At 42.5% G+C, this 21,582-nt stretch overlaps 1 protein-coding gene across 2 annotated transcripts; it reads left to right on the top strand.

Annotated features, from left to right (window-relative positions):
- Positions 1-218: 218 nt before the first annotated feature.
- phf10 (PHD finger protein 10) lies at positions 219-21,338 on the top strand. 2 transcript variants are annotated; one of them, XM_015362496.2, is made up of 12 exons: positions 219-687; positions 2,658-2,764; positions 2,895-3,025; positions 3,480-3,563; positions 4,811-4,935; positions 5,701-5,850; positions 6,379-6,488; positions 8,330-8,534; positions 11,157-11,312; positions 17,558-17,666; positions 19,218-19,406; positions 20,998-21,338. In XM_015362496.2, exons 1-12 carry the CDS (start codon positions 619-621, stop codon positions 21,081-21,083), a joined length of 1,521 nt encoding a protein of 506 aa, XP_015217982.1. In that variant the 5' UTR covers positions 219-618; the 3' UTR covers positions 21,084-21,338. The 2 variants fall into 2 exon arrangements, with proteins under 2 accessions (XP_015217982.1, XP_006638471.1); XM_006638408.3 differs by having other exon boundaries at positions 220-687; positions 8,330-8,483.
- The last annotated feature ends 244 nt before the right edge of the window (positions 21,339-21,582 follow it).

Below are 21,582 nucleotides of genomic sequence, written 5' to 3'. Positions count from 1 at the left end.
AACGTATTGTGGAAGACTGCTCTGCTACACTTAATCAATCAGGCTTGCTGGGTTTGCAGCGACCCTCGCCAGGAATAAGTGTTTTTCCGATAACGGGTGGATACTGTGGAAATATTGTGCTGAAGTGACTTCGATCCACTGTGTTGATACCTAGGTAAGATGGCGTCTACAAACGCCCATCAATCAAAATGATTGTTATTCTCCGCGTAGTCCACCCCGAGTCCCCGCCATTTTTCTCCTAGTTAGGATCCTTTCCGTTTTTTATCGATGGAAACTGTTGTAAACCGAAATCGCAACTGCAGGTTTAATGCAGGTTAACCTTTTTTAAAAAGTTGACATTCATAAACAAACAGAACGGTTAGTCTGTTCCAGGGTCAAACGAAACTCTTAAAAGTTTTATATTGTGGCGTTATTATGAAGAATAATGGTTACGTCTGACGAGCTGGGGCCTGCATCTGTAGCGAACATCTCACGCAGGGTTGTATAGATGTTAAAATTAGCCGAGAAAACTTTAAAAGATACACAAAGTCCACGAAGGGGGGTACTTTGTGTTACGCGTAGCTTGTTTCCTTGGGGTAGCTTTATATCTGCTGGACAAGGAGACTCCAGAGTGTAAACATGGCTGCAGTCCTACCGTCGAGATCGTGTGATAGCAGCCCTGCTACTCCGGGGGCACACTCCACCAAGGTAAAAACAGAAAGAACAGTTGCAAGAAGCCAAACAGTGAACCAGGTTAGGTGCACTGCAGAGGCAGGAGTATTACACGGAAAGTGTTTTCTACGGAAACGGGAAAGAGATCACGGTCGATTTGACAAAGTTCTTTTGTTTTTTTATTGGGAAAACTCGGTCATCAAAAGTGCCTTCGGTGCAGTATTGGATGGATGATGGCATGTCTGTATTTTGTTATTTTGTTTGTGTGTGTGTTTTGAGGTGTGCTTACACTGTTTCGTATTCGGCAAGTGTTCAGCTGTTGGTTAAGGAGGTATATGGACAGGTTTTGTATAATGCGTTTTGCAGAGCGCGTCTGATCAAGCGAGAACTACTGTCATTTGCAAGACGTACCTGAGTCTGTACCATAACTGCTCGCTTTATCCAAAATGATCATTTAAGTCAAAAGTTTCTGGTGCAAATTTCTGATTTTTTTAGTTGAGCATTTATTTATTTAATCGTGTCTTTCTCCGCTCAGTCCTCGTTTGCTACTGTCTAGACAAAGATTACAAATGTACGAAGACATTAATGTTAGATTACAAAAAAACCTCACTGGATATGTGCTCAAGTTTCATTGACTTCAGCAATGGGACGGAAAACGGCGTTATTTAGGAAGGAGGATAGGACTATTCAGACATATTTTAATATTTTATTTTTTTAATTGGTGGTGCTTTAGGAACCTTTTTTGGCAAGAGGTTTTACCGTCTTATTTTGAATTATTGATATAACGAATGTTCTCTTGATATTGGGTAACGTGACAAAATTAAATATTAGTTTCAGTTGTGCATCAGCGATGAAATTTGTTAATTAAAAATTTATTTTGTAAAAACGTGGAGGTGATGTAGGGCAGAATGGTTTAAAATCCAGTGTACTGTGCCTGATGTATTAAGATACTCTCCGTAGATGGGGCCAGCAGAGAGATATCTCGATAAAACGAAGCTCGCATTTAAATTGATTTTGGATTTGCATTTCAAAAGTAGTAAAAAGTAAAACCCGTTCAACACTAATGGTATACAAAATAACACATAGTTTGGAGGCTGTTCTTGAGGCTAGGCACATCTAGCCTGTTTAGTTATAGCTAATTCATCTGAAGGGCACAGCCAGAAGTTTTGTGAAAGAATTGAAGGTGTCAGGTTCACCAGCTGAGTAGCTTAATCCAGACTCTCACTGCCCCTGGAAATGACATGTGTCTGCTTCTGAGTTTTGAGCACACATCCCCATTGTGTCCCCCTGTGTGCTCAGGCTCATGTTTCCCTGTTCATTCTGAAGGAGCCCCTTGGGGATTTTACATAAAGCAGCAACAGACTGAACACACGGTATCTGCTTGACTTTCTGCTGGTCTTTCCAGTGGTGAATGTGGCAGATGTGCTCAGGAAGCTGTTGATGTTTTTCTAGATTCATATCAGTGCTGAAATCCAATCCAATTATTATTATTGGACGAATTTTGTTACTTAAAGAGGTCAGAATGCAGACATATCCTCTCTATTGTTTCCACAGAGTGATTTTGTTTTACACATGGAAGCTCTGAACTGCGGGCAAGTGTTTTATCGGTGGACTTATCCATAGGAATATACAGTACGAATGAAAACCAGAGGAGGCCTATCTAGCCTGCACCCTCCTATGTCTCTTGTTCTCAGTTCTAGGTGTGCTTCCACGTAGTTCCCAGTCCTGTCCTCTAGACCGTGTTTCTCCGTTGGCTCTGAAGAAGACCTCTGTGCTAGCAAGACGCGTCTAGCTGGCTGTGGTGGTTTAACAGCCCTTTCTATAAAACAAGCAATGCACGCTGTTGCATGTCAATTTCAAGTTACATTTTTAAAATTGAATTCTGAAGCTCTGTTGCTTGCAGCTCGTGTGCAATGTCATCTGTAGTCGGAAACATCCAGTGTAGCTAAACACATAGAGCATATTCTAATATATGAAACGTATATTCTGATTGGCCTCTTCCTTAGGATGATATTGAGGAGAATTCCAATGATGGAAGCCAGGCTCCCAAACGTCGTCGAATGGGATCGGGAGACAGCTCCAGAAGTTGTGACACTTCCAGCCAGGATCTGGGGTATTTACATCATCTTGGTAGACATTCTTGCTGGAAGTTAAGATGATTTCCTTAAACACCTGTGTGTAGATAACATAGATAACAAAGCTCATGTGCCCATATATCCCTGAAATAGCATCGTTCTTCTCAGGTCCACATACTTCCCCGCCGAAAATCTCATTGAGTACAAATGGCCTTCTGATGACACAGGAGAATACTACATGCTTCAGGAACAAGTCAGCGAATACCTAGGGGTCACCTCGTTCAAGCGCAAATATCCAGGTAGGCCTGTGACACCAGTATGCCAATAAACGCAAAAAAAAGGTTTTCATTGATGACATTGCCCCTTCACCAATAAAAGAATTGTGATTTTTCTGCCTTGCTTTAACATTATTTCAGAAGAAACATTCCAAACATCTGGTTTCTTCCATCTGTCTTTGGCCTAAACCAGATGATAACTTAAGTCCACCTGCCATCTGCTAATTTCAAACCCACTGCTTCAAGGGGGGTTTTCTGTGGGCTGAAGGAAGCCGGGTTTGGAGTTTGGGTCAGCCCGGTTTTGTGACACACAGGACACACAGGAAGCAGTTCGGAGCTTCTATTAAGATTAGTGCACTTATCTTGGTGTAAAATCGGAGCATAACAAATAGGTGAAGATTCTGATGTAATTCGTCTGAGTGATCAAGGCTTCACTGTGAGGCTTTACTGCTTTAACATGGAGCTGTTCTTTTTACAGACCTGGAACGGCGGGACCTGTCCCACAAGGAAAAGCTGTACCTGAGAGAGCAGAATGTGATAACGGAAACGCAGTGCACATTAGGTAAAGCTGTCAAGCTGGTGACGCCCTCATTCCCTCCCATCATACTATGATCTCTCCTCACTTCCTCCTGTACCCACAATGACTGTACTCCTACACCACTGCATACACGACAACTGAATGCAAGCCAAAATTGTACTTAAACTGTACTAGTTGTTACTGTTTTTGTCCTGTTTGTATACTTTTCTCTGTTTGCGTATTTGCACAGTTTTTGACAATTTTGCACTGGCACCATACTGTTGTTTACACTGTAGGTGTTATTGTATTTCTGCCTATGGTCTTGTCTGCTGTTCTATTTATATACTGCATCTGAGAGACTAATGAGAAACACTTTTCACTATACTATGCACCCGTGTAAGTATCGTGACAAATGAAGTTGAGTAAAGAGAAACTGAACCTCATAGCTATGAATCTAGACTTCATCTGAGGCAGATTGAGATGACTGAAATGCACAAAGTTGCACAGAAGGAAAATAATGTAACTTCAAGTATATCATTTATGATCCAGTTTCTTTTTCTCAGCAACTGAGATATACATTATCCAGAGAGTGACACTTGGGCTAGTTTTTAGCTTATTAAGTTTGAAAACGCTCTCGGTTACAAAATAGGAATGGCATAGCACAGTTAATCAAAGTTTTAATTGCTCCCTGCTGTTGATCTTGTTGGGTTAATGGGTATCCGGAACAAGCTTCCCAAACATGTTCCCATGTTGCTGCTAGCAATTAGCTACTAAAGAAAAACAAAAGACCTAGATGTGCTAAATGGCCTCCTCTCGTTTCAGACTTTCCTCACATGTGTTTCTGAGTAACTTGTAGCTGCAAGCAGCCACTAAAATTGTAGTTTGTTTACCCTTCTCGGCTTGTGCCTATAGACAATATTGGAAGAAACGAAAGAGAAGAAAGCTAAAGAGCTGTTAAATTACTGGTGCAATATAGAGGAATTCAGATGAGCATCAGATGGCAGAACACCTTTCACGGCCTTTGTTATTGTGATTAATGACACCTGAAAAAAAGCCAGCGTCTTTTGCTGCAATTTTGTAGCTGCTGGTCAGAAAGCACTTGTGGAAAAAGAAAAGGCTGTTCTTGAGATTGATAAAGTAGTAGCTATAGAAATACCTCACCCTCTCATGCATATCCAGAATGTTTCACAAATGTAATGTTTACCAGGTTTTGAACCTATACGGACATTGTTAAAACACATTTTGTTTGACCTTTTGTAAATGTGCGATTTAACAGTTTGCCTTTTTGACAGGGCTGACGGCTGTCCGCAGCGATGAAGTCATTGACCTGATGATTAAAGAGTACCCAGTCAAACACGCTGAGTATTCAGTTATCCTTCAGGAACGAGAGCGACAGAGAATCACTAAAGAGTACTCTGTAAGTACCCTGAATCCTGGGACTGCTACTGAGAAGGCTCATCTTTGACTATTTACCAGTCTAATCTGTAATAATTATAACTACCTTTTATGGAGCTTGATCACATTGCAGCTAATATGAAACCTTTCTTTGTATTAAAAATCATATTCTTGTTATTAAAGCAACATACTCTTTGGGGTGTTTGATCAAAACAGTTTTTTGCTGTCATGCATCTGGATATTTTCTTTGCTCCACGTCCTGGAAGAAACAGTTGAAGGCAACCTAATCTGCTGGCAATTATGATATACTTGGAATCATAGAAACATGGCTAACCCAGGAGGGGGAGATGTACCATTGTATATCGAGATTCTAAAATTCGTGTGAGGTACTTAGTGAAGTACTGATATCCTGGTTTTGTTCAAGAAAACAGCTGGATGATATTCTTGGATCAATTAGTTACTAACGGTCAAAGATCCTACTCCGATGGGCCCCTGAGCAAGGCCCTTAACCCCAACTGCTCCAGGGGTGCTGTACAATAGCTGACCCTGTGCTCTGACCCCAAGCTTCTCTTCCTGTCTGTGTACCTGTGTGTCTCATGGAGAGCAAGCTGGGGTATGCGAAAAGACAAATTCCTAATGCAAGAAATTGTATAGGGCTAATAAAGTGATATAATGTTAGTTAGATTAGTCCAAGGGTCTCCTCTCATTTGGAACTGTTCTTATGTTCTTAAACGTACACTTGCATTTGAATGCCAAGTGGATGAAATGAATATCCTCTTTCTCTTAGCAAATGCAGCAACAGAACCCACAGAAGGTTGAACCCAGCAAAGTACCAGAATACATCAAGAAAGCTGCGAAGAAAGCCGCTGAGTTCAACAGCAATTTTAACCGGGAGCGAATGGAAGAAAGAAGAGCTTATTTTGACCTCCAGACGCATGCAAGTGGTGACTTCTTCTTTTCCAAGTGCAATTTCGATGTGTATCCCATCGTGGAGATCGTGATGTGTCATTGAAAAACGTGTGCTCCTGCCTCTACAGGAAAGATGTGGAAGCAACAGAAACTGGCAAGACAGCTGGGAGAGGAATTGTATCATTAGCTATTTGTTGTCCTCATTCAGACTCGTGGCTTTCGGTAGGGGGTTGTAAGCGATACCTGTTTTGAGGTGGTTTTTGTGTGCATGGCTGAAACTGTCTCTGTTCGGGGACAGCAGCAGTGACAGAGGCTGGGAGGATGCATGAGCAATGCTAAGGAGGAAAACAAAATGTATATTGTTCCATCATATGTAATCGTTGATCGAACGCGGTTTGGTTCCAATGTCTTGTTGGTTTGAGACCAACACTGGCTGTTTTGTTACGACATGTTCCTTGGTTAGTATCTGTGAAATTTTTCCTCGTTGGCGCAGTCCACGGGTATTGCAGATTCTGTATAGGCCGATAACTGTCTCATTTTTCCCCACTCATTGCAGATTATCCAGGTGCCCCAAGGAAAGTACAAAGTCCTGCCTCCTGAGAGAACCAAGATGGGGCCTTACCCTGTAGCCCTGATCCCTGGCCAGTTTCAGGACTATTACAAAAGGTATCTGTTTTAAAACGCTTCCTTTAAAAGTCTCTGTCCCATTTGTCTTTCTGGGTATGGCATCTGCCTATAAATGTCATGTCCAGACAGCAGCTTTTGCTGTGTCTCCATACTTCTGGAGTCCCGGGTGACGTCTGAGCAGCTTGGTTACGTCTGAAGATCCCACTAGTGTCTCAGTGGCTGCGCTGCTGAAAATGGTTCTCGGGCTGTTTTTAATCGATTTCCAGATTGATTTTGTGTAAAAGCAGTATGTAATACTATTTCATCTGCTGCCAGGAGGTGGCCAGCAGACCTTGAGTTTGTCTAAACATTGTGGTGGAGAGGTATGAGTAAAATCACAGTGTTCAGTGTGCATGCATGTGACAGTCTCGGATTCACTGGCTGTAATGTTAGGGGCTTTCAGGGAAATAACACTTATTTCCATGGAAGGCCTTGGATCGCTGGATAGTCCCCAGATCGCAGTCCTTTTGAATGCATGATAAGTGTTGAAATATGCAGTTCAAACCCACACATCCTCAGCATCCTGTTGGGTGGAAAGCATGCGACTGGCCTGCAGATAGTTTCAAACCCTGTGAAACACGCGCCACATTCTGTTTGATCTCTCTCTCCTGCTCCCAGAGACCTGACGGGATTTTCAGTGCAGGGTCCTAGTGTGTCGATCAGCGACTGTATTGTTGGGGATTTTAAATTGTATTACATGGCTGTCGAGAAGCACAACCAGCAGAGGTGCTTTTTCAGAGCGCAAGGTGAGCTCTGTGTATCACTAGTCTGAGTTTCGGCTACTCTGGGTTTCACCTCAATCCTGGCATTGATCCCTGAATTACAGCCTCTTCTAAACACTCTGTTTTCACGTTATGTGACCAAATAACAGTATTCGTCTCTGTATACAGACAAGAAGATCCCAGGTGCTGTCCAAAATCCTTTTTCATGTATTTGTATCATGCCTAGGTATACAGAGGAATCTGCCTGCTCCAGAACCTGGTTATTCTAATGAGTCATCCCGAATCGCCTGTTATTTAATCACGAGGCGCATTTGTTTGAGCAATTGATATTTTGTTCTGAATGATCTTGAAATTGCTTAATTGAAGCACTCACGCATTTCTACAGATGCACTGTTGAAAGTATTCTCACTGGATGTATTACAGTTTGGTATGGCAACTGCTCAGCTCACGCAACGGAAAAACAAAACTGCAGAAGGTGGTGGAGACAGCTGAGGCCATCACTGGTACAGAACTCCCTTCCATCCAGACCGTCTTCACCACACGCTGCCTCAGAACGGCGAATACGCCACCCTGGGCATGCACTGTTCACTCTTCTTCCTTCAGGCAGAAGATTTATAAAAGCCTGGTCCTCTAGGTTCAAAGAAAAGCTTCTACCACAGCCATAAGACTCCTGAACTCCACCTCTTAAATCCTCCCCCACTTGCACCACTCTGTTTTACACCCAACTCAGGATTCTGCTACGACTGAAATTTGCACACACCTGCTTCCTAAATGCTGGCTAAAATGATAATTGCCCTCCGAGATTTGTGATGTCATTTTCGATGTCAATATCAGGTCCTCTTTTATGTCATCTGTTTTGTCTTTGTCATGTGAGGAAAGCGCACAAGCAGGCATTTCACTGTGCTCGCGTACACACGGCGATGAACTTGACCTTGAACACACGCCACTCGTTTAAGTGGTCACAGCTCCAGGGATCCAGGCTTTGAGAAATCGATGATTTAAAGGCTGCCTCTCAGACCTGCTGGAGGGGGGCTCTGCAGGACTGGGGCTGGAGACAACCCCCCCCTCCCGTCAGGAAGAATAATTGCTGAGTCCCGGGTTTTGTATTTCTCGGCGCAGGTATTCTCCCAACGAGCTGCGCTACCTGCCGTTAAACACGGCCCTCTACGAGCCCCCGCTGGACCCCGAGCTGCCGGCCCTGGACAGCGAGGGCGACTCCGACGATGCGGAGGAGCCCCAAGGGGACGGGAAGAAGAAGACAAAGGGCTCTTCGGTAAGAGAGGAAGTCTTCCTCTCGCTCTTCCTCCCTCGCAGGGGTGCTCCGGTGAGGTTACAGCCCAGCAGGAGCGACCCGTGTTTGCCGCTGTGTTTTGATAGGTCACCGAGAATCTTTCACTCTCCCTTTTCATTTTATAGCAGGCGTTATTTTGGCCAGAACTAACGAACTCGCGCTTTGAAGTATGTCGACCCTCCATCTGGCCCGGTTATTCTTTTACATTGCTAAAAAGAAATCTCGTGACAGACTGCGAGTAGGCCCTCAGCGAGCTCAGATGAGGCACTGGCCATTTCACTTTGTGAGGCCCCCTCATTGTTTGGGAAGAGGTGTCAAAAATATTTGAATGGCATGATGGGAAGGTTACGGCGGGCATTGTGAAACTCCTAAAGAACGGTCGATTCAGCACCGGAAGGGGGATGTTTTTTCACAGACGTAGACTTCAGTCGAGAATCTGGTAAAAGTTCCAAATTCGACTCAAGTCTAGAAACACAGCCCAGGGGTTAAAGTGGGGGACCATGCACCCCTGGCTGAGGTGAGGCCTAGGCCAAAACTCATTGGGTCTGACAACAGGAATGATGTCTGTCCAAAGAACCAACAGAAAAACGTAATGTGAGACTGTGATGTAGTTGACCTCCACATGAGTCATAACTCTGACAGATAAAAGAGGATGAGCCATGTGGCTGTTGTGACTGGCTTCATCAGTTTCTTCATGCTGTGTGCCGAGGAAGTAGCCTTTTTCCTCTTGGGGGATGTGAAAACACCCAGGTAGAACCACAGGGAAGTGGATTTAGAACCGAGAACAGGAGGGGCTTCCTTACTCAAAGGTTTGTGAGTATTTGGAAGAAGCTGCCCACCCGTGTCATCAGAGTTGTTACCTTGGCTTCTTTCAGGAAGAGATCGTCCAATTGATGAGCTGCGAAGAACATGTTCGTGTTAAACCCTTGCGTTCTCAGGTCTTCAAAACCTGAGGTTGGAATTTGTCATCGGTCCACTAGGTGGCACTATGGACTCAGTCATTGTGAGACTGGGGCAGACCCCAGGTTTCCGGGAGCCCTGCAGATCACAGTTTGCACATACACTATTATGAGCAGCCCCCATCCCAACCTTATCTTACTATTTAGAACAATTAAATTAAATATATAACAAGAAAGCTTTTATTAACAAGCTTTGAAGCACACATAATGAATAACAAGAGCAAGAAGCACACAATTTCACAAAGATTCATTTTTAACTTGGAAAGTAATGAATAGGAACATAAATAACAATAAACAGGAAAATTATAACTTATAAATTACTGCACTGTAACCTTTGTAGAAAGGAATTAAGTGTGAAATTTAAGAAAAAACGAGTGCGCTCAATAAGAAGGGAGGTGAAATCAGTGAGGCTGAACAGATGGGAATATTCTCATAACAATATTGTTCTATGAATCACTTTGCCTCACTTTTTTGGGAGGCAAAATCATAATCAATTACTGTACACCTTCATACGATAGGAGTCTACCTGCTGCATGACCGATGCTTGTCCACTGAGCTGGTCTTGTGCCAGGTGTGTTTTAGTCAACTTGAGCTCTGAAAAGGTCCTCTCTGCTCCTGCCGCTGTCACTGGGAGAGAGACTGAATTGTGAAGGGCTACAGGTTGGCTTCACAATACCCCCCATTCATTGAAATACAGAAGGAATTGCATGGAAACCAATGCATTGTATGTCGATGAAGTATAATTGCTGAACTTCTGTACTGTTTAGCCACCCAACTCGCACAGCATGTGTACGATTCCGAGAAACGTGAATCTATGAAATAGATAGTTTCAGTGATCTGACAGACTCCAAACCACATTAATACTGCATAAAATGGAATGATTTGTATTTACAGTTATTTGATTTGGCATGCCTCTGTTTTGAGGTTGCTAATCCAGCTCATTTCTGCTCTTTAAAAGCCTATTACATACTTCATTATGATCAGTCGTAATCTAAGATGATTATGGGCTTCTAATATTTTCACTCCCATTGAATGTGGTAATTAAAAACACTATATTGTGTTGCATATGGGGGGGACCCCTGGCGGCCCTGGTCAGTCACCTAGTTCTCCTGTGCCCAGAACCGGCCCTGCCTGAGATCATGCGACTCCCTCCCCACAGCAGCACAGGAATTACCCCAGCCCCAGCCCTGCTGGTCCCCCGACTTGTACAGCTGGGGGGGGGTGGTGGTCTGGGGGCAGTACCTCACTCAAGGACACCACCAGGGACTTGAACCTGTAACCTGCCAGAGTCCAGAGGCTCGCCCACTGCTCTGTGCTGTCCCCCAGCTACCCCGAGTGCACGGCTTAGTTAACTGGAAGGACTGCCAAGCGGAAGACGCGTCAAGTTCGCAGCATTGGAGGCCTTCCAATTTGGACCCGATACAAGTATTCCAAATCTTCAAAGGCGCTGACAGAGTCAGCTCAGGGGATTTCTCCAGGATGAACAGTGAAACAAGTGGAAACTCTGTGGAAGTGCGTTCAAAGCTGTCAACGGGGGGGCATGTCTTTACCCAAAGGGTTGTGGGAGTGGGGAACGAGCTGCCCTGCCCCCGTTGTTGAAGCAGCTGGATGAGGTCTGCGGATCAGTTAAACTCCCTCGCTGGGCCACATGGGCCCTCCTTGACCCCGAGCTCATGTTCTCATGTTCTTTCAACAGGAAAGCTCTTCTGGGAACACGTCCGATGGGGACAGTCCCACCGAGAGTCAGGAAAGCTCTGTGCAGGGGAAGTCCAAGTCGAAGGACAGGCCGGCGACTCCAGCTAAAGATGGTTCCAAACGTTCTGTGCAACACAAATCTGTCCCTGGGTACAAGGTAGAAGAAAAAAGCCCCTGACTTTTCTCCAAAAAAAAAAGAACCTTTCTCCTCCCTTTCTCACATGGCAAACATGCCGGCAGCTGCTTTTTTTGTTTTAGAATCGGCCTGACGCCGCGCACAGTCTGTCCAGGTTGCTTCATTTTCTCTTGGGGCTTTCTTGTCACCCTAAACCACGGAGTGCGTTCTTCTTTCTTTCCACTCCTGTTTAATTCCGAGCCGGGCGACTAAGGTGGGCCCACGTCTCTGTCTCTCCTTCTGATCGTATAGAGCAATAATTTTAGTATCTCCAAGTGACACGTTCTGGAATTACTTTATGACCTTTTTTCCTAAGGTTTTGGCCTCCTGGTATTTTAGGTATTTTACAAATGCCTTTTAATGACATACCTCTGAGCTGCTAACCTGTCAATACGACTGCAAGGCAAGTGAGCGGAGGCAAAACAGCTAACGTTTGATATTAATAAAAGGATTTAACAACTAGATTTATATTCTATTTAGTAGCATAAAAAAAACATTTTACTGTTCCATCCAGAGAATTTGAGAGCTTTTGGATAGATCTGGCTTGATTTATGTTTATTTGTAAGGTCACACTATGGATGTCCAAGATCGAGATGGATTATTCAGGTGCAGTCATGTTAAATATGGTCAGACTCTGGGGATGACAGAATGTGCTGCAGGGCATGCTGCCATTTTATTGAGTCAGCGAAGGTGCACAGACAGTGTTGTGCAGAATCAAAAGAGGACTTGGTGAGGTTGGTCAGGCCTGAGGCATGTGTGACAATATCCTGTCTTTCCAAATATGTTTTCCTATGTCTCCAAAACATTTGATGGAAGTTGCAACGGTATTTATTGGTTTCACGAAAGATCTGATTTTTGATTTCCCACCAGGGCTGCTGTACCAATTGGACTCTTGTAGCTTGGTAGCAGTGCTGTTAATCTCGGTGCAAAAAATTGGTCATTCGCAGCATAATCTGAGTTTGAAGTAGCTGGTCTGCATAACAGAAATGGATGTGAAGGTTTGTAGGCCACATTTTACATTTGTATGTTAAAAAATAACATACAGAAAACCTATCTATTAAAAAAGGCGCTGTGTGGCTTACCTGAGTCATTTTTATAATTGATTGCACTGTATATTTTCCTCCTTGTTTCACTGCAGACATGAGGGCATGTTTAGACTTATCTAAATTTATACACTCGTCATTCTGAGAGACATCATTGGCAGTGGTGCCCAGGCCTCTTCAAAGGAGGGCACAAGTTTGGTGAAGAGTCTGGGTCACATGGGCTCCTGAGTATCGAAGCAGCTAACACAGCTGCTAATTATTTTGCAAAGCATTCTCTTTCAAAGGAGTTAGTGAGTCCTTTCCGAGACAAACCGGGACACCCAGAAATATCGTGCTGTCAGATTGTAATGCAGTAAAATGGAAAAGGGAAATGTTTGTGTTGGCAACAGCCAGATATAAGTAGCAGCTTCACAGAAGTGTCAGTTCAGAAGACGTGGCAGGAGATTTTGAATGGAAGTGTTGCTGTTGCTTTCAGGTTAGATTATTTTGATGATCTTTAAACCTGATAGTCTCTTTAAATTCACCAGGGGAAAAAAAAAAACTGCCCAACATTTTTCTTGCTATGTTTCTGTTGCAGTCTTTGAATGTCAGGATATTGGTAAGAAAAAAATCTACATGGTGGAGTCGAGGGAAGCTGAGAATTAGTTCTGGAAAGGCAGGTTTTGTGGACGGAAACACCAGGCATGTTTTGCAGGGGAAACGATGTGCTCCATTTATACGACAGAAAAAATGACCCAAAAATCGCTATCCCAGGAGTGTCGTGTTGAACCCGATTCAGTAAGTGAAATGTGCACAATGGGTGTGCCCCAGGCCTGCAGTCAAAAAGGGAACCGGAGAATGAAGAAGTTTGAGAGGATTTTGAAAGTCCTCATACATCTACTAGGTTAGATGCTCTACTACTATTTTAAAGTTGGTGGTCCTTGCTTTTTTTTTTAAGCAGCTGAAGGATTGAAGGGTTCACAATCACATATTTCTGTGTTCAGAATTACTTTTATAATGTTAAGAAACATTTCACCTACCTCCCTTTAATTGCATTTTGATGTTTACAGAAGATGTGTTTATCAGTGTATATCTTTAATTGGCTGCATATTCAAATGTTACAGAGGCAGATTGTGGGAAGACGTTTAATTTTTTGTAAGGGTAAAATCTGGACCTTTTATTTTATACAAGGGTGAAAGCATAACGTGTGGCACTTGTGCCTATCCCCCAGTACTGATATAGTAAGTCTGATCATTGTTGAGAATACGTCCTGCCTCCCTGCAAAACATCAGCCTTGTGGGATTTGCATTGGGACTGCTCGTTGCAGAAGTCAGTAACCTGGGATGCAGAAGGAGAATAATCCGTCTTCATGGCAGCAAACACTACCTTGAACATTACTGAGGTATCATGTTCCAGAGACACATATTTACCAGTGGTTATAGTTTCTATTGTCATGGTTTAAGTAATTATTAGAATTAATTAGAAATCCCTAGGACTCATTATACTTTTCATATAAAGTTTCAAGATTTTCAATAACTGATTCTAAGACCACCAGTGTAGTGGAATTTGTTGATTATAATATTTAATTGCTTATATCCCTGATAAATGTGGTACTGGGGAAGGTATTCAGTTATCTGAATTAACATTTTTCCGGCTGTGTCTGAGCACTACAGTTAAATGTTAGTGCTTGTCCGAAATCGTAGTTGATAGGAATGAGAAATACTTTTGCCGTCACACAGCTTTTCACCCCTATAGTACACCTCCTTGCTGCTGCAGCTCGTTTCTTCCTTGTAGTAGAGTGATCATTTTATTTTGGAATTCTTTTCAACAAACTCAGAGTACTCTACAATATACATAATATACAACTGAAGCAAGACGAAAATGAGTACTAAAATCCCAGCAAATTAACTTTGTGAAACCGTTCTTTGTTATGCAGGGTAAAGTGTAGGATATAACGTGTGAAGATACAAAGCCTAGAAAAGGAACATCATAAATTTGTTAAAAAAAGCTTAATGAATTGTGTGAACTTGTATTGTGAATCCTGCACTGGGTGTCCAGTAACTGTCTCTGCCTTCTGAAACACTAATAAATACTTAGTTTGTAAGAATGACTAAGCTAGAAGTGGTCAGAGCCTTATTGCAGCTGTAGAATGTCTTGTAATGTTACAGATCCGGAAAAATAGTTTTCTTTAACTACCACTATCGCCAAACTAGAAGGATGCAGATTTTGTCCTTCATTATTGCTTTAGAAAAACACTAATAGTAGGATAGACTGTTAAGCATAATGCATAGGAAAATGTTAACTGTAAACATTTTATCTGTAAATTTCACTTGATGTTTTATACCTCTCTTGAGGGTTAATATAGCACTAGCGGAATCAGCACTTTAAAGACGTTCCTGGATTTCCAGTTCCATTTCTTTGGGGAAACAAACATACCAGCTGGCCTGTGCATTCGAGTTCTCTGCTCTTAAAAGCTCCCATTTTGATCTGCACTTTAGAACAGTCACATTCAGCTCCTCTCAATGAAGGGTTGGTATTTTCTGGTCAAAGGCTTGCACGGGAAGAAATGTTCAGTGTTGTTTTTTAAATAATAGCCCAGTTTTTGGGCCACATTAGTTACAGTACAGATCGTATTAGAAGCAACTTGATCCTGTGTGAAGTAGAATAGTTTTTTGTGGATTAGCCTCAGTGATCTTATAAGGGTTTTCTTTGGTAGCACAAAACCTATCCAGCTATTTTTATGGCATTCTTTAACTGGCACACCTCTGGTGTCAGGAGTGTTTTAGCTTAAAGCTAATATTTTTGCAGACTATGAACTGTTTTAACTGTGAAGTACTTTATGGTGATATACAGTGTTTGCTGAATATTTTGCATGTTATCTTCCCACTTGTCTTGAAATTGTTGTGCTGCTGGTATTTGTATTGTAAGGCTGTCACTAATATTTTTCCACGAGACTTTCTACCGAAACAAAACGCAAGAATAGGTCACTATTTAGAAAGTTTTCGTTGCATATAATAATAATATCCCGTTGTCCGAGAGTAGGTTCTTAAGCATGAAACAAAATACTTTTCTAGCATCTTCTTCTGCAGCTTTTTTTGTCACGAAAACTTATTTTTGGTATAAAGAGTTAAAAGAAAGGGACATCTTTAGAGGGCGAATTTTGATATTCTTGGATTTTAAACTCCAGGGTTATGTTCTTGTGATTCATTAAAGAGTAGTTTTATGGACATAGAGTTTCATTTAGGACATTCTCCTCAAAAGAGAAGATCTTGCTGCTATATGTATGCTGTCACTTTCAACAGTGACAAGTTTTGTTCAGAACACATAACTAGAGATAAGTGCAAAACAAACATAAATGTCTGTTAAGTATGTTAATGTTTTTAAAAATAACCTGCCTCTTTCATTAAGCTTCCACTTTTTTTCTTTCTACAAAAATGTGGAAAAAAAAAGTTCTAGTGTTTTTGATAGTAAAAACAGTTACTATTGTAATTTTTAATCGTTGGTATGTTTTAGTTCATATTCTCGCATTTAGTTTTTTTTTATCATTTAAAAAAAGAGTTCAAATATTTGTTTTTAGCAAGGTTGCAGTTATAATACTAGTCCGTCAAGCTGTTTCAGAATTGGTATTTTATAGAAGCAGGTTTTTTTTTTTAATAGGACTACGAACTGATTTTTTCCAGGTTTGTGTTCTCGTGTTGCTTTCATTTTAATATGGTCAATTTGTACATTGTGGAGTCACTATTCAGTTGTAGTTTTTTCTCCCGAGTGGCTAGTGGGCACTGAAGGTTTTGACAGTGCTAGTGTTCGGACAGCAAGGCCTCTAGGGTATTGTCTATACCCTAAATCTTTAGGTAAAGTAAAAAAATTAGTAAACATAGGTGCATTTTTTTTAAGGATACTTTTTTTCACAGTGACAGAATGCACATGGTTTCTGGTTACATTTTTCCATTTAATTTATTTCAGGAATTACCTGACTAAATCTTAATTAATAGGAACTACTTGGGCATTGCTAATTCATGCGCAGGAAACATCAGCCAAGTCAAAACCCACTAAGTCAAGACAGTATTATTCTGCCACTCTTTATAAACATTCTCTTGTTTCTTTAAAGTGCAAGGAAGTAAACTTTTTTTTGTGTACCCTGTCCGACGTCCTTGTTTGGCATACTTCAGCGATGCATTGCTATACCTTAGTTCTGTGCGTAACTGCAGGAAAGGGGCCTTTATTTTTTTATGTAATCACTCCATTGTACTTTTTGTCCAAGCCCTGCTTCCGATCCTAATAAAGAGTTTGCACATTCCTGAAAATTCTGCTGTAATCCCTATTGTTTTTTTTTCCTCTCTGCTACTTTCTTCCTGCTAGGTTACACTTGATTTTTTTTTGCTATTCTTTCCGCTTAAATCATGCTGTAGGAGGGTAGGAAATGCAAAACTGTAGTGGAGCCGTTTTTTGAAGACGAGCAGTGTTTGATTGGGATTATAAATTCACAGTAATTCTCGGATGATTTGGGTTTTGTCACATTTATTTATGCATGTGCACACAAAATATAAGTGACATTGTGAGCATCTTTTAAAAGAGTGAGCCTGAGGATAACCACCAATGTGTTCTTCCCACGTTCTCATGTGTTCTGCTACCCTACCAATTACAGTAACAGAACCAGTTGAATACGAGTGTCTCTTGACCATGATGTAGATTGTTTTCCTGGGTAAATTCTGCATTACAGTTATTGTTGTTTAAAGCATACTTAAACTTCAGAAAAGCAGCTAATCTAACGTTTTATCTGACCGTCAGCAGGCTCTACTTTTGTTTAAAAAAAATCTATACCTAAATGTTATGAAAATCATGAATTATTTTAATATGAAAATACACGTAATATTTAAATTGCAACCAATAAAAGTAACAAGGCTTTGCAGACAGACGGAGTACATCATTCCACATTCCTGTAGCGTCTGTAAAACGACTACATGTTTGCAAAGAGAGATGCAAGCTTAAAAACTGCATGTCTGAAAAACATTTGTTGGCAAAATTGTGTTTTGCCTGCAAGTTGATAACTTCTTGTTTGTAGTTTGGACGCACAAAGCTGTTTGAGGGGAATGATTTCTAGTACTTTTTTCAACTTTTTGTCTCCCTGTTGCTTCTGAAACCAATGTCCACTCCTGCTGTGGGCTCTGTTGTCCTGGTTTTTATAGCATTGTTCTGCCCTTCCAGCCAAAGGTCATTCCAAATGCTATATGTGGAATATGTCTGAAGGGTAAGGAGTCCAACAAGAAAGGGAAGCCTGAAAGTCTCATTCACTGCTCCCAGTGCAGCAACAGTGGTAAGTGATACTAGCTTTTGATTGATTGCCACTCTCTACACACAAAGTAAAGCTGTTCAGAATAGCTTGCAGGCCCCATTAAAAAGTGGTACAGCTGGGAAACCAAAAAGACTCCCATTCCATAGCATTTCTACCCAGGTCTGGTTTTTGTGCTGCCACACATCATCAATATCAGTATGTTGGTAGTAACAGAGTTTACAGGAAAGAGCCTGGGTCTTCAAATCCAGCTGACATGCAAACTGTGTTCTTGTTGCCGAATACTATCCGGTATGCAGAATCCTGGTCCTCGTAGCCTGAAACCTTAATGTCGTACCAAATAACTGTATTTCGGGGTGGTTAATGTAGGTAAATGGTTAATGCAGTCATGGTTCATCCTGTGTTGCTCAGAGCATTCCAATTTAAATTTTCAGTCCTTCTTAATATACAGAGAGAGACGCTCTGTCCCATCTCTCTCTCTCAGTTGTTGGGCAGAGCGGTGGCTCTGTGGCTCAGGATCTGCGCCTGTGGCTGGAAGGTTGCCGGTTCAAATCCTGCAGCCGTCAGAGGAATCCTACTCCGTCGGGCCCCTGAGCAAGGCCCTTAACCCCAACTGCTCCAGGGGCGCCATACAATGGCTGACCCTGCACTCTGACCCCCAGCTTCTCTCCCTGTCTGTGTGTCTCATGGAGAGCAAGCTGGGGTATGTGAAAAGATCATTCCTAATGCAAGAAATTGTATAGGGCTCATAATGTGATGTTATGTTATATAGTATGGTATTTTAAATTGCTTTTAAATGTTAATTTTTATGCAGCCATGCTTCATAGTTCAGTGTCATACACTCAAGTGCATCACATTACTAAGTGAGACATCATGTTAGCATACTCTCTACAGTTTATCACCAAAATAAGTGTGCTAACTGCATATAAAAGTTTAAATTTCTTTGGAGAATAGACCATTAAGTGGTTCTTGTCATGTTAAGGCAATACAAACAGCAGAGTTCTCAAACTCAGTTGCTGGGGTGTCTTGTGTTTTCTGGTCTTTGTTGCAACCTGTACAGTCAGATAAACAGTTAACCTGATTGTTCTCTGATCCAGACATTTCTGGAATTTTCCATAAGGTCTTTTACAGTTAGTTACACAAAACATTTCCATCATTATCATTTTGATTCCCTATGTATCACTTCAGACCCTGGTAGGAGGTATTACAAATACGCTGTTAATAAGACCTTCTAATGTAACTGAAAATGTGTTGGGAGTAAAAGCCAGAAGACTTGCTGTCCAGGACCTGAGTTTGAGACGCCAAACGTGCACGTAGGCTGTTGTACAAAGTAAAACAATTCAGACTGCTTTGACTGTAGCTGTGTTTTCCTTTTCTTTTTCACCGATGCAACATGTTGGCTTTATGGCTCCAAGGCCAGATTTTGTTTTGCCAAAAACAATGAGAATTGAAAACGGTTTGTTTGCCCCTCACCCCCCCTAATAAAAATCCGAGTTTCAGCAGGAATCAATTTGGCGAGCGCGCTGAGGGCCGTCCGGCGCTCCTCGGTAACGGCGTGTCCTGTGTCCGCTGCAGGCCACCCCTCCTGCCTGGACATGACTGCCGCGCTGGTGGCCCTGATCAAGACCTACCCCTGGCAGTGCATGGAGTGCAAGACCTGCACGGTCTGCCAGCAGCCCCATCACGAGGAGGAGATGATGTTCTGCGACAAGTGTGACCGCGGCTTCCACACCTTCTGCGTCGGTGTGGACGCCATTCCTTTAGGTAAACTTGAGAGGCTTCACAACCTTCACTTGTATAACTGATAATAATTGCTAACACTTATATAGCGCTTTTCTGGACACTCCACTCAAAGCGCTTTACAGGTAATGGGGATCCCCTCCACCACCACCAGTGTGTAGCCCCACCTGGATGATGCCACAGCAGCCATAGTGCGCCAGTACACTCCCCACACACCAGCTCTCAGTGGGGAGGAGAGCAGAGTAATGAAGCCAATTTATAGATGGAGATTATTAGGAGGCCATGATTGGTCAGGGCCAATGGGATATTTGGCTAGGACACTCGGGTTACACCCCTACTCTTTTCGAGAAACACCCTGGGAATTTTAATGACCACAGAGAGTCAGGACCTCAGTTTTACATCTCATCCGAAGGACGGTGCCTGTTTACAGTATAGTGTCCCTGTCTGGGGCATTAGGACCCACACAGATTCAGGGTGAGCGCCCCCTACTGGGCCCACTAACACTTCTTCCAGCAGCAGTCTTAGTTTTTCCCAGGAGGTCTCCCATCCAGGTACTGACCAGGCTCACACTTGCATAGCTTCAGTGGGTTGCCAGTTGTGAGTTGCAGAGTGATATGGCTGCTGGCTACTTGTATGTACTTGCAGTGCACAGTGGCGAGATGTAATTATAAGTCCCATCTGCACCACTGAAGTTTGATGTGATGTACAATTGAGTAGGACAGTGACGCAGTGAAAAGCATGCACAGTTGGACTGGTTATCACATGGACCTTATTTTTCAACTTTCCTATACGCTCATCCTTCAGTCCTTTAGGTCAGCCTGAATTATCATGCCTGGATGGTTTGCGAGGCTTTGACATCTTAGTCTTTGCAGCAGAACAGGCAGCTTGCCAATGCTTAATTAGATAACCGAAATCCACATGCTCATTGCACAGGGTATCAGTAAATTAGACACTAGGGAAGGCTCTTCAACATAATTGTCCAGTTGTGGTCCCCATAATCTCATTTTCACTGTGATCATTTTTTCTATTGAGATTTACTGTAAGAGTAAAATCATAAAAGGAACCTCACAAATACATTGTATTGATGCGCTGTCTTATTTATCATATATGCCAAGCTGTTCCAGTTGACCTGGCTGTTTTTCTAGAATTCACGGTGACGGAGAGCTTAAGGCCAACCCCGGTCCCAGTGACCCTCACTCCTGCTGTCATTCCGCCCCTCCTTAATTAGATAATTGAAGCCGTAATTGATCTAAGAAATTGCTTCAGTTGAACATTGGCATTTCCTTTCTCGTTGCAAGTTTGGGATTTTATTTCACTTCCAAAATACAACAGTTGAAGCTCCCAACACGTTTAAGAGCTCTGGGAACAAAGAAGATTCATCTTCTTCTTGTTAAGTCAACGGAGGGTTTGACTGTGTCGCTGAGGGCTCGGCTGGAACGCAGCCCACTGGGAACTGGGAACTGGGAACTGGGAACTGGGAACTGGGAACTGGGAACTGGGAACTGGGAACTGTGAACTGGGAGCCGCTGGCGTGAGGTCTCCGAGTGCAAGAAACGGCTGCGTTGTGCGGAGGTGTTGAAGGGAGAGAACAGACAGTGACCTGTGTGTTTTTCAGGATGCTGGGTGTGCGACTGTTGTGTGAGGGAGCAGCCGGCCCCAAAGAAGGGATTACGAAGAAGCAAGGCCAACAAGGATGGCTGATGTAAGAATCGCCCCCCCTCCCCTGCCCTGCTGTGTGATCACACCGACGCAGAGCCACAGCAGCCAAAGAATTAACTCAAGGAAGCGGTTCCAAGGGCTACCTATCTCAGTTTTTTTTTTTCTTCTCAGGTGTAAGCAAAAATGCTCTACAATCATGTATATGATGTGTCTGCCTTTGTTGTGGTGTATTAAATGTGCAGATCAGGTCATTTGTTTTTTCTAAGAAATAAAATGGAAACGTGTTTGTGTGAAGAACTCGGATGTTGTCCTCTTATCCTTTCACATTCTGCTAAACTCCAGGACATTTGAAAACGGTGCAGCCAAGTGTGAGGAAAATCCGCGTGTGCAGTGTCTGTTAAGGGTAACAGAAGTCTGGATTTTTCAATGGAACCAAACTCACTGGATTTATCCAGTTGTTCTGCAATATTTGTGACTACATTGATTAAACCCCTTATTTTAATCTGTTCTTATCAGGCACCTGTAGGTCACATTCTGAAGC

Source organism: Lepisosteus oculatus, chromosome 17 (assembly GCF_040954835.1).
Source record: "Lepisosteus oculatus isolate fLepOcu1 chromosome 17, fLepOcu1.hap2, whole genome shotgun sequence".
Lineage (NCBI taxonomy): Eukaryota > Metazoa > Chordata > Actinopteri > Semionotiformes > Lepisosteidae > Lepisosteus > Lepisosteus oculatus.
The sequence above is the reverse complement of the archived record's forward strand: the minus strand, read 5'-3'. Positions and strand labels throughout refer to the sequence as shown.

Bases quoted from the DNA above. Each gene is read 5' to 3' on its own strand.
- phf10 (XM_015362496.2), top strand. From the start codon at position 619: ATGGCTGCAGTCCTACCGTCGAGATCGTGTGATAGCAGCCCTGCTACT. The intron at 2,765-2,894 runs GTATTTACATCA...CGTTCTTCTCAG, and splicing joins ACTTCCAGCCAGGATCTGGG to GTCCACATACTTCCCCGCCG. The intron at 8,535-11,156 runs GTGAGGTTACAG...TTCTTTCAACAG, and splicing joins TCCCTCGCAGGGGTGCTCCG to GAAAGCTCTTCTGGGAACAC.